General features: G+C 41.3%; 1 protein-coding gene across 5 annotated transcripts in view; it reads left to right on the top strand.

Annotated features, from left to right (window-relative positions):
- SCML4 (Scm polycomb group protein like 4) overlaps nucleotides 1-12,603 on the top strand; it is a 144,279-nt gene that overhangs the window by 112,716 nt on the left and 18,960 nt on the right. For all 5 annotated transcript variants that reach the window (XM_056566252.1, XM_056566249.1, XM_056566253.1 and 2 more), the window contains 3 exons: nucleotides 3,845-3,974; nucleotides 5,583-5,783; nucleotides 9,338-9,532. In XM_056566252.1, coding sequence (XP_056422227.1) covers nucleotides 3,845-3,974; nucleotides 5,583-5,783; nucleotides 9,338-9,532 — 526 coding nt within the window. The remainder of the gene's footprint in view (nucleotides 1-3,844; nucleotides 3,975-5,582; nucleotides 5,784-9,337; nucleotides 9,533-12,603) is intronic.

Genomic DNA, 12,603 nt, shown 5'->3' with positions numbered 1-12,603 from the left:
GCAATTTTTTAGGTGTTAGGGTATTCTGTGATTTTCTGGATAAGTTTTCGGGTGGTTTTGGAGAACTTTTGATAAGTAGACCATTTGTGGGAAGGTTTAGCACTGTTCACCACAAGTTATCTCTATTTCTAGACAATGGTGGGGGTAATTTTACAAATATTGCCCAAGTCTTAGATAGACAGTCTTTAATTGTGCAAGAATTATCAAAGTGTCTGTTTGCTAATTCTGGCATACCTGTAGATTAGAGGTGTAAAGTTGTCCAGCTCCTCAGAAGTGATTTATAAAACGTTAAATTTTATTTAAGCATTATTAAAAAGGTAATTAATAGAGATTATTAAAAAAAAAAAACGCACCAAAAGCGCCAAAGTGTTTCAAACCACACAGTTATTAATTATGTGAGAAAATGTTGGCTTATTTTTGCCGCTCAGTGTCACATTTATACCATGAACATTTTTAGGACGTCTTATTACTTCCCTGATAAGCCACACTCTTTGTTGTTCAGGAAGCAAAAGTGTCTAAAAGGTGTGTAAAACACATAATAAATGTGGTGCAAGTCATGTAAGTCAGGCTTCTTTATTCAAATTACACCAGAATTCTTACGCATTTAAAATAGCCATTCTACCTCAGTATCTCTAATTGTAGACAGCTTGAACTTGCCTTGTAACCCTTTCTAGACTGATATATTTCAATAAATGTGTTTCTCATCTTTGAAGAATTTCTTAGGGTCACAGTAAAACTTAACACTAGTTAAAGGGGTACTCCACTGGGAAAAAAAAATTTTTTAAATCAACTGGTGCTAGAAAGTTAAATAGATTTATAAATTACTTTTATTAAAAAATCTTAATCCTTCCAGTACTAATCAGCTACTGTTATGATCCACAGGAAGTTCTTTTCTTTTTGAATTTCCTTTCTGCCTGACCACAGTGCAGACACCTATGTCCATTTTAGGAACTGTCCAGAGTAGGAGCATAGAAAACTTATCCTGCTCTGTCTGGACAGTTTCTAAAATGGGAAGAGGTGTCAGCAGAGAGCACTGTGGTCAGGCAGAAAGGAAATTTAAAAAGAAAAGAACTTCCTGTGGATCATAACAGCAGCTGATAAGTATTGGAAAGATAAAGATTTTTTTAATAGAAGTAATTTACGGATCTGTTTAACTTTCTTGCACCAGTTGTTTAAAAAAAAAATGTTTTCCAGTGGAGTGCCCCTTTAAGTGCTTTCATCCTCTTTAACATTGCAGAAAAATCCCATGTAAGCCCCCCATTCACATCAGATTTTCACTGTCCACTGCTGATGTCAGAAGACAATTTAAAAGGTATCCCAACATATACTGCAGCAAAGGCTTTGGCTTTAAAGGGGTTACTCCAGTGGAATTTTTTTTTTTTAAATCAAGTGGTGCCAGAAATTTAAACAGGTTTGTAAATTACTTTTATTTAAAAATCTTAATCCTTCTAGCACTTATCAGCTGCTGTATGCTCCACAGGAAGTTGAGTTCTTCTTTTCTGTCTGACCACAGTGCTCTCTGCTGACACCTCTGTCCATGTCAGGAACTGTCCAGAGCAGGATAGGTTTGCTATGGGGATTTGCTCCTGCTCTGGACAGTTCCTAACATGGAAGCAGAGAGCACTGTGGTCAGACTGAAAAGAACTTCCTGTGGAGCATACAGCAGCTGATAAGTACTGGAAGGATTAAGATTTTTTAATAGAAGTATTTAACTTTCTGGCACCAGTTGATATAAAAAATTAAAAAAAAGTTTTCCACTGCAGTATCCCTTAAATCGACTGAACCAAGTCTACATGTGTAGTCACAAGTAGATGTTTGGTATATTAAAGGGGTATTCCAGGAAAAAAAATTTTTTTTTATATCAACTGGCTCCAGAAAGTTAAACAGATTTGTAAATTACTTCTATTAAAAAATCTTAATCCTTCCAATAATTATCTGCTGCTGAAGTTGAGTTGTTGTTTTCGGTCTGCTGAAATCTCTGCTTGTCTCGGGAACTGCACAGAGTAGAAGAGGTTTGCTATGGGGATTTGCTTCTAAACTGGGCGGTTCCCAAGACACGTGTCATCATAAGTACTGAAAGGATTAAGATTTTTTTAATAGAAGTAATTTACAAATCTGTTTAACTGTTCTATAAAAAAAAGTTTTTTTCTTGGATAACCCCTTTAAAGCCTATGGATACACTGTTTGGTCTGCTTTGCACTGGTATTAATTTTAGCAATAGAAAAGCTTAAACTACTACACCTTACTATCCATGAAATAATATGTATACTGGCGTGAAGTAGACCACACATAGTCAAAAGTTGGGTTGCGTTTAGTTGGATTTTCTTTGTCTTACATTATATTTTTCAGATCTGAATCAATTATAAATATACAGAAATAGAAGAAATCTGCCAGCCTTTTTTTACACTGCTGTATATGTGTAATATGTGTAATTTATTTTGTAGAGATGGATTTACTGCCTGGATGAATTTGTGTTGTTTGATTGCTTTAATCTTTGGAATAATTTACTGCTCCAATACGTTCAAATCATGAATGACATTACTAGATTTATATTCCTCCAGATAAATAAATATGCTTTTAGTTGCTCATGATAAAGTATACGTGCCTGCCAAACACACTGGAGACAACCCTTTTGTGATTTCCTCCAATATTGCTTAAAAATACACTGCTTGCTTCTGCCAAATGATTAGTCTCAAGCAGCGATGTCTCAAGCATTAAGCAATTGAAGCAAATGCCTTAGGCCACCCATTTCTTAGTGACCATTACACTACTAGTTTTTACTTTTAAACAACCAATATTGACTTTTCATCAATTATTTTCATATATTCTTTTGAATGAATCTTAAACACTACAAAATTTGCAATACATCTTTCCACATGTTTCTTCATAGAGACCACTGTGAAGATGGCTTAGGTATTATAACATGGCTGTCAAGAAAACATTATAATTTAGCACATTTTTATGTCATACATATTCCCAACCCTACTTGATAATATTGGCCTAATTTAGATAAAGACCTGGAGTAATAATCAGTCTTGATATTGTCATTTGTTATGTAAGTCAAACATAAAAACATTAAAGAGGTTTTTTAGGACTTTATTATTGATAGCCTTTCCTTAGGCTTATCCGTCAGTATCAGATCGGTGGGAGTCTGACAGCTTGAAGGGCCTGCGGTGTTTGAATGGGGGCTTTCATACATTTAGTAGCAGCTGTACCTAGTATTGTAGCAGACCCCCACTGATCTGATATTGATGTCTTACCCTCCTTAGGATTAACCATCACTATTTCAGTCCTGGAATACCCCTCTAAATACATTAAATACTGAATATTCACCATCGGGATCTAGTTATTGCTCTATTTCTTAAAGGGATTATCCAGAAATAGAAAAACACAGCTAATTCCTTTCAAAAACAGCTCCAAGTCTGTCTGTCTCCAGGTTGGGTGTGGGTTTACAACTTGGCTCCATTCACTTCAATGGAACTGGCTGCAGAACCACACTCAACCTGGAGACAGATGGGAGCGATTTTTGATAAAAAGTAGCTGTGTTTTTCTATGGCACCTTACTATTCTGTCAGCATATCACTTTACCAGTTCTTTGGTTAATGAAAAAACAGCATTCTTGTGGAGGAAAAAAAAAACATTCGGCAAAAAAACTATCAGCATTACTTCTCAAGGCACTACTAAAAAATAATAAAATATTAAGTCAGACTGACATGCTACAAATTCATCTTCTACAGAATTTTAAGTACGGTATCACAACATAACCACACCATTGACTCCCTTTGTGACGAATTCTGACAATTTCCACTTGTTACCATTGAACATTTTCCATCTGTTTTTGCAGCTGAAATCTCGTGTTGTAATGACCCCATTAGCAATTTCGCCTCCTCGCAGCACTCCAGAACCAGACATCAGTTCTATTCCTCAGGATGCAGCTACCGTGCCCAATTCTGCTGTTCCACAGGCACTTACAGGTATAAGATGATTTCTGGTCCCTCTAATATGGTCTATACATGGTTATCTAGGAGTGTTATGAGCTGGACACTGAATGATCTTAGTGGCTACAGAAGTATTAACCACTTCAAGGCTTCATTCAGACAATACATTTTATTATAATGGCTTGAAAAAACACCACATTTTTTGTAGCTTCTTTTCTTAAATAGTGTGTATTGTTTATTTTTTAATCACCGTCACGCCCCCTCCCATAGACTTGCATTGAGGGGGCGTGGTCAGGACGTCAAGAGCAGGGCATGACCATGACGTCACGAGCCTCCGCTCTGTATTGCCAGTCATCTGGCACGGGGCACAGTTCAGACATCAGACATCTTATTCCCTATTATTTGGATAGGGGATAAGATGTCTAAGGGCAGAGTACTCCTTTAACTCATACACCGGTTAGTTCAAAGTTGTACCCTACAGGGCAATCACTCACGAATAAGATGTTTTTTCATTTCAGCTTCTTTCTTTATTTTCTTATGAAAGGTTCTTTAAATCACAAAGAGTATATACATACATTGCAAGCTGCAGTCTTTGCCTTTGTCCAACTCTCCCAGCCATAGACGTGATGGCGTTTCGGGGGCGGCCCTCGTGTCCATCGCTGGGAGAGTTGGACAAAGGCAAAGACTGCAGCTTGCAATGTATGTATATATTCTTTGTGATTTAAAGAACCTTTCATAAGAAAATAAAGAAAGAAGCTGAAACGAAAAAACATCTTATTGATTGCCCTGTAGGGTACAACGTTGAACTAACTGGCTTATGAGTTAATTCCCCCTGTATGTGCCTTGTATAAATGACGCTTTGTGGAGTATGGTGGAACTCAAATAACAGGGAAGGAGGTTTGCACTTTAAATAGCAGGATTGTGTTATATGTTATGGCTTTGAAAAGGAGCCTTTGGTAAAACAGCCATATGATATGTGGAATGGCATATTGAGCAATCACAATGAAAAATCTGATATTACATATATTTATTGTATTATAATATTTAAAGGGGTACTCCAGTGTAAAACTTTTTTTTTTTTAAATCAACTGGTTCCAGAAAGTTAAACAGATTTGTAAATTACTTCTATTAAAAAAATATTAATCCTTCCAGTACTTATTAGCTGCTGAATACTACAGAGGAAATTATTTTCTTTTTGGAGCACAGAGCTCTCTGCTGAATCACGAGCACAGTGCTCTCTGCTGACATTTCTGTCCATTTTAGGAACTGTCCAGAGTAGGAGAAAATCCTCAGAGCAAACTTAATGCCGCTCTGGTCAGTTCCTGAAATGGACAGACATGTCAGCAGAGAGCACTGTGCTCGTGATTCAGCAGAGAGCTCTGTACTCCAAAAAGAAAAGATTTTCCTCTGTAGTATTCAGCAGCTAATAAATACTTGAAAGATTAAGATTTTTTAATACAAGTAATTTACAAATCTGTTTAACTTTCTGGCTCCAGTTGATTTAAAAAAAAAAAAAAAATGTTCCATCGGAGTACCCCTTTAAGGGTCTCAGCAGATGACTTGACATCAATGTTGCAGTTCTTGTCAGGCTATAACAGTGAATTGCACTAATATAACATTCTTGTTTTCTTCTTTCAATTTCAGTTTGTATTTATGTGAACAAACAAGGTAACACTGGACCCTATCTTGACAGAAAAAAGGTGCAGCAACTCCCTGACCACTTTGGACCAGAGCGTCCTTCCATGGTGCTCCAGCAAGCAGTTCAAGCCTGCATTGACTGTGCTCATCAGCAGAAGAGCGTCTTCTCCCTTGTAAAACAGGGTTATGGAGGAGAAATGGTTTCAGGTAATGAGAAATGAATGCATGCATCTGCATAGCTTTTATTTTTTTGTGTTTTTTTTCATATTTGAGCTGTAGTGTTTGGTTTCTCAGTCTTTTAGCACAACTTAGCTTAAAGGGGTACTCCACCCCTAGACATCTTATCCCCTATCCAAAGGTCTTATCCCCTATCCCTGCTGCACCTGGCATTTGTTTAGAGCGTCGACTGCAGCCGCGCCCTGCTCGTGATGTCACAGACACGCCCCCTCAATGCAAGTCTATGGAAGAGGGTGTGACGGCGGTAGACGTGCATTGAGGGAGGGTGGCCTTGACGTCACTAGCAAGGTGTAAAAGTGTCGTCACGAGCCTCCCCCCCACATCGCCAGTCATCCGGCACAGAGCGATGTTCGCTCCCTGCATCGGATGTCTGGGATAGGGTATAGGGGATAAGAGTTCCCCTTTAAACATTCATAAACAGTGAAATATCAGCAGATATTATTATGATATTATAACAACGCTACAATTATATGCTGTGGGTGCAAATTATCTCTGAGCTTCGGGCAATATTTGGGGAGCTCAACACTGAAGCTCCTATTGACTTGAAAAGCAGTCTCACCATGTGTCCGTATGGAAAAAAATTACATTTAATTTATTCTCTGTGCAGTTCCCTGTCAAATATTAACATAAGTAAGACCATTTCCCATGATAGGCACATAAATCATATAGGGGGAGATTAGTCGACTAGTTGCCCATAGCAACCAACCAGATGGCTTCTTTCATTTTTGAAAAGGCCTCTGAGAGATAAATGAAGCAATTTGATTGGTTGCCATAGGTAACTGTTAAATCTGATGAATCTCCCCCAATGTCACAAAAAACATTGGTATATAAGGAAGAATATTATCACCATACATATAGTACCATTATACTGTTAATAATACCAGTATACAAGGAGGAATATTGTCACCATACATATTACCATCATACTGTTACTGACCAAATCCTGTATACTGAGAACATTATTACCAATATTATTAGTTTACAGGGAGGAATATTATCACCATACATATTACCATCATACTGTTACTGACCAAATCCTGTATACGGTGACCAATATTACTAGTATACACGGAGGAAATATTCCCTACATACAGGCTCCACACTTTTCCAGCACCTATAGCGCTCAATCTATATATATAAAACTCAACGTGTATGTATGTGTGTATGTTCCAGCATCACATCCAAACGGCTAAAGATATTAACATGAAACTTGGCACATATGTTACTTATATGTCTACAACAAACATAGGATAGGTGATTTAACCCTTACTCACCCCCATTTGACAGGAGTGGGGTTTATGTTTAATGTCCCATACAAGTCAATGGGAAATATATGTTACTGCATAACTTCCAAACGGCTGGAGATATTTCCTTAATACTTGGTCACATGTTATGTCGGGATATGAGGACGGGATATGAGGACGAGATGTGAGGACGGGATATGAGGTTGAGATATGATGCTGGGATCGGAGGTCGGGATATGAGGACGGGATATGGGGTTGGGATATGACAACAATATATGGCGATGGGATATGAAGTCAAAAGCTTCCTCCTTTGTTTATTTTCCTCCCCAACAAGGATTAGGAAGGAAAACCGGGCAACGCAGGGTACTCAGCTAGTACAGTAATAATAGCCCACTTAATGTCCCACAGTAGAGTGGGTAGATGAGTGGGTTGGGGGAAGAGTAGGTAGGTCCTCCCATATTAAAGGGGTACTCCGCCCCTAGACATCTTACCTCCTATCCAAAGGATAGGGGATTAGATGTCTGATCACGGGGGTTTCTGCCACTGGGGATCCCCGCAATCTCAGCTGCGGCACCCCAGACATCCGGTGCATGGCGCGAACTTCAGCTGACTGGCGTTGCGGGGTAGAGGCTCATGACGTCACACTCCCTCCCATAGACTTGCATTAAGGGGGCGTGGGCGTGACTTAACGACTGTAAACGAATGCCGGGTGCAGCAGGGAGATCGCTGGGGTCCCCATGTAAATAGCTGCCCCCTGTAGGTAGTTACTCCCTGTAGGCAATACCAGCCTCCTATAAGTAGGGGTTACTCCCTGTAGGTAGGTCCCATTGTAGATAGTAGCCCCACTTTATAATTGCAGTCCCCTGTTTTAATTAGAATTTTGATAAATCTCCCCCATAGACTATAAAATTAAGGGACATTATTTAAGACAACAGTGACCATTTATGTTTCGGTTACCCTGTGAAATTGCAGCAGTTATTGTCTATGGTCATATAAAACATTATTTTGTAAGGGGATGAGGGAGAACAAGTTTTAAATGAAGGCATAACATAAAGCAGGCATAACTTGGAGTTGAAAGTACATATAAACTTTGGCATGTCTGGAGGGAAGACTCTATGTAAGAAAAAAGGCTTTGAGACATTCAGGATTCGGTAGCTGCTGAGATAATTAGTGAGCTGTCATTTCAACAAAGAGAATTAATTAGATGAAGAAAAGATCCAGCGCACACTTAAAAGTATACTAACAAACCTATGAATACTATAGTAGACGGCAGAGCTGCCGCTAATGCATCATCTTGCTTTACAATTTAAAACACCATCACCATGAGTGTCGAAGACAAAAAAATGTATTTTAGCAGACAAATTGCCTGACAAAAGATAATTGGAACTGTTAAAGACTCGATATTCTTATTTTTCTAATACAGCACATAAGAGAGTATTTAAAAACAATTTGATCTGAAATTTTTATATTAAGACAACTGAAATTATAAAAAATTGTTGTGAAAAACACCTGTAAAAATATTTACATTATCTTTATTAAAAGCTTGTTCTTTTTGTCTTACTTTACACCACCAGGCTGGGGGGAAAATAAGTGACACCCACCTCCCCAATCCCTATAACTGTCATTGAGATACTCATTGGGTCACCATTGGTCTCCACTTTCTAGTTCAATGTCAACACACAAAAAATGTCTGCCCAGCCAGACTAGTTTTAATACTAACAATTGTCTCTATAAGATAAAAAAGGCAGAGCTTCCCATGGGACAGTATATCTAGCAAGGCAGGAGATGCACAGATAGGTTTTGAGTGTAGGTGCTCACCTGGGTTAGTTGTGAAGAATTCACAACTACTTGAAGCGTATAGGTGAATAGTGGTGCTGCTCTTCCGGTGTCAGCGTGGATCGGGCTCCAGCCGATGGATATGGTAGAAGGGAAAACAGGAAAAAGCCGGGTATAAAGCGCAAGGTGGTTTGCGCTTTATACCCGTCTTTTTCCTGTTTTCTCTTCTACCTAGTTTTAATACTGACCTACCTCAGCCAGTTATTGGCTTAACAGACATTTCCTGTGCATTAAGAGGGCACCAGTAAGTGGAGATCAGCTGAGACCTGGAGAGCATCGAATAGCAGCAGCGGGGATCAGAAGGGGTGAGTAACCTTTTAAAAAATAAATTTTGCCTGCAAGGCAACCTCTTTAGGATGGTAGAAGCCTATAGATTTATTACGAACAGCAGTTAGCACTATAGTATAAGTGCATGTGATAAAAGTGACTTAATTTCTTTTTCAGTTTCTGCTTCATTTGAAGGAAAACAGCATCTTCTCAGCCTTCCTGTGGTGAACAGCATAGGATATGTACTGCGATTCCTCAAGAAGCTGTGCCGCAGCCTCATCTGTGACAATCTGTTCAGCAATCAACCCTTTATACAATATAGCACCACTTCAGACAACCCCAAGGAATATGATACTGGAAGGATGGAGTCAGGTAAGGGTTACATTTCTGCATTCTATCATGATACTATTGGTGTACCTTGAAGTGACAATCTTCACAAGTAAAGCATGAGCCTAAGCAGACAATATGGTTGACACAACTGGTCAGGTGCACACAATGGCGTCTCAAGCTTTCATATTTTGGGGGTGCAGACTGGGGGCAAGGACAAATGTAGGGAGGGGGGATTGTAAAATGCTATCTATCTATAGATAGATATCATTTACATTTTTAACTACAGATTCACTACCTGGACATCCGCAGTGTAGTGCATCACAGAATTATCAAATATACCTATGGCAAAGTAAAGTGAAAGCGCTAAAGAAGTTTTTACCATGTGAAACTAGACTTCCCAGTATGATCTGAGAAGTGGTAGGGGTATGCTAGGAGTTGTTGTTTCACTAATCTTGCAGACCTTACAAGTTACTCCAGCACTGGGACACAGTCAGGCAGAATACACAGTGACATCAGTGACTAATGATGACTGCTATAGGCTTTTTTTTCTTCATCTCGTATAGACCACCATGAATTCATTCTTTGCAGCATTTGATGCTCAGACATCATTGGTTTCTGATTTTTTCAGCATATCCTCATCCTCTATATGAAGACAATAAATAATATAACCCTGCTACACACTGTCCCCTCTGACTATAACCCTGACAAACAATGTGCCTTCTAAATGTAACCCTGCCAGCCACTGTATCCCCTGAATGAAACCCTGCCACTTACTGTACCCTCTGAATACTGTATAATGCTGCCGCACACTGTGCCCTCTGAATATAAACCGGAAATTCACTGTGCCCTCTGAATAGAACCCTGCCACTGATAAGTGAGAAGAACAGCATTATGCAGTGTATGGGTACATGTTCTGCCAGAAGAAGGCTGAAGCTTTGCCACCCCATCGGCCCTATAATTGCCCAATTTATTGTTTGCCCAGGACTTCTCCACCTCGCAGATGGGTTTATCACTTATACTTGCCTGAGACCTTGGCGATTGCTGAGGAAACTTTGAGAGGAGATTCATCAGAATGTTCGCTTCACCTGGGAGAGCTGGTTTCTTCTTCATTGCGAAGAAAGATGGGTCACTGTGCTGGGCATAGATTATTGTGGGATAAACAACATCAGGATCAAGAACAATTACCCACTGCCTTTAATCTCTGAACTATTTGATGGTATCCGGGGTGCACAGATATTCACCAAGTTGGACTTTTGAGAAGCATACAAATGGAAGAGAGCATTTAACACTCGCGATGGCCACTACGAATATCTGGTCATGCCTCTCATCCTGTTCAATGCTCCCACGGTGCTTAACCCCTTAAGGACACATGATGTTCTCATACGTCTCCATTTCCGAGTCCTTAAGGACACATGACGTATGAGAACGTCATGTGTTTTACCGGCCCCCCGTAACCATCTGGAGCGGAGCCGGTCCCCGATGCCTGCTGAAATCGTTCAGCAGGCATCGGGGCATATCGCCCAGGGGGGTCATTATGACCCCCCATGTCGGCGATGGCCGCAGATCGCTGGACAATTCAGGATTCCGGGTCAATCGGGTCTCCGGTGACCCGGAATTATTGGCTGATCGGGGCCGTCAGAGACAGCCCCGAACAGCCAGAGCCAGCAGGGGTGAGGTGGCACTGGTGCCACCTCACGATCGCCCTGAATCGTCGGCCGGATTACCGGCCGACCAATCAGGGCGCCTGCTACGGGTGTCACTCCCGCAACCCGCTCCGCCCCTCTTCCGGAGGACGTGAGCGGGTGCGGGACGTGCACCCCGGGTGCTGGGGACCCCGATCCCCGGCGCCCCTGTTGGGATCGGGGCCCCAGGAGCAGCGGCGGCGACGACGAGGGACTGACCTGGTGCAGCGAGGATCGTTGGAGGTGAGTGACAGCCTCCTGCTGTTGCTTAGCAACAGCTCCCAGCATGCAAAAAGGGCATGCTGGGAGCTGTAGTTATGCAACAGCAGGAGGCAGACCACCACAACTCCCAGCATTCACTTATGGGCATGCTGGGACTTGTAGTTTTGCAACAGCTGGAGGCACATTCTTTCTATGGAAAAGTGTACCTTCAGCTGTTGTGTAACTACAACTCCCAGCTTGCACAATCAGCTAAAGTGCATGCTGGGAGTTGTAGTGGTGCATCTGGTGGTTGCATAACTACAACTCCCAGCATGCCCGTTGGCTGTCGGTGACTGCTGAGAGTTGTAGTTTTGCAACAGCTGAAGGCACACTGAGTTAAATAGCAAACCAGTGTGTCTCCAGCTGTTGCATAACTACAATCCCCAGCATCCCCAGCCAAAGTAGTATGCCTCCAGCTGTTGCATAACTACAAGACCCAGCATGCCCTTCCGCTGTCCGTACATGCTGGGGGTTGTAGCTTTTGCAACAGCTGAAGGCACACTGGTTGCAAAACACTGAGTTTGTTACCAAACTCGGTGTTTCACAACCAGTGTGCCTCCAGCTGTTGCAAAACTACAACTCCCAGCATGCACTGATAGACCGTACATGCTGGGAGTTATAGTTTTGCAACAGCTGGATGTTCCCCCCCCCCCCCAATGTGAATGTACAGGGTACACTCACATGGGCGGAGGATTACAGTAAGTATCGGGCTGCAAGTTTGAGGTGCGGCAAAATTTCTGCCGCAGCTCAAACTGCCAGCGAGAAACTACTGTGAACCCCCCGCCCGTGCGACTGTACCCTAAAAACACTACACTAACACACAATAAAAAGTAAAAAACACTACATATACACATACCCCTACACAGCCCCCCTCCCCAATAAAAATGAAAAACGTCTGGTAAGCCACGGTTTCCAAAACGGAGCCTCCAGCTGTTGCAAAACAACTACTCCCAGTATTGCCAGATAGCCATTGACTGTCTAGGCATGCTGGGAGTTTTACAACAGCTGGAGGCACCCTGTTTTGGAATCACTGGCGTAGAATACCCCTATGTCCACCCCTATGCAAGTCCCTAATTTAGGCCTCAAATGCGCATGGCGCTCTCACTTTGGAGCCCTGTCGTATTTCAAGGCAACAGTTTAGGGTCACATATGGGGGATCGCCGTACTCGG

Source organism: Hyla sarda, chromosome 3 (genome assembly GCF_029499605.1).
Source record: "Hyla sarda isolate aHylSar1 chromosome 3, aHylSar1.hap1, whole genome shotgun sequence".
NCBI lineage: Eukaryota > Metazoa > Chordata > Amphibia > Anura > Hylidae > Hyla > Hyla sarda.
This window is presented reverse-complemented; position numbering and strand designations above follow the sequence as displayed.